At 30.1% G+C, this 455-nt stretch overlaps 1 protein-coding gene across 1 annotated transcript in view; it reads left to right on the forward strand.

Annotated features, from left to right (window-relative positions):
• LOC128251186 (zinc finger protein 19-like) overlaps positions 1–236 on the forward strand; it is a 5693-nt gene extending 5457 nt beyond the window's left edge. Inside the window, exon 3 of the mRNA XM_052977755.1 lies at positions 87–236. Coding sequence (XP_052833715.1) covers positions 87–236 — 150 coding nt within the window. The remainder of the gene's footprint in view (positions 1–86) is intronic.
• Positions 237–455: the final 219 nt, after the last annotated feature.

Here is a 455-nt window from a genome sequence, read left to right on the forward strand (position 1 = left end):
TGGAAATCATTCTCCAAGTTCCAGTGATGTAAATCACTCAGGAGAAAGATCTGTTCACTGTTATTTGTCCTTAAATTTTATTTCAGAGACACAATCACATTAATAAAAATGCAGAAGTAAAACCATATTGGTGTGGGAAATTATTCACAATCCTAAATCATGTTATAAGCAGATATGTACATTTTAAAGTAGAGGTGAAAGGTTCTTTTTATGTTTGTATACTATTGTACTATTAATATGTAATGAATCTAAACATCTGCATATTGTATCTGACTACTTGATCTTTAATATCATTTTTATGCTAATGTGGCATTTCTTTTATTCTGCTTGTTTATATGTGGTCAAGATTATGTAAGTAGATTACCAATTCAATGCCAAGGACAATCTTTTTGCTATGTCACTTGGGCAACATTGGTGAACTTTGATATTCATTTCTAACATGCCTCAAGTTTTAA

This window comes from Octopus bimaculoides, chromosome 28 (assembly GCF_001194135.2).
Source record: "Octopus bimaculoides isolate UCB-OBI-ISO-001 chromosome 28, ASM119413v2, whole genome shotgun sequence".
Classification (NCBI taxonomy): domain Eukaryota; kingdom Metazoa; phylum Mollusca; class Cephalopoda; order Octopoda; family Octopodidae; genus Octopus; species Octopus bimaculoides.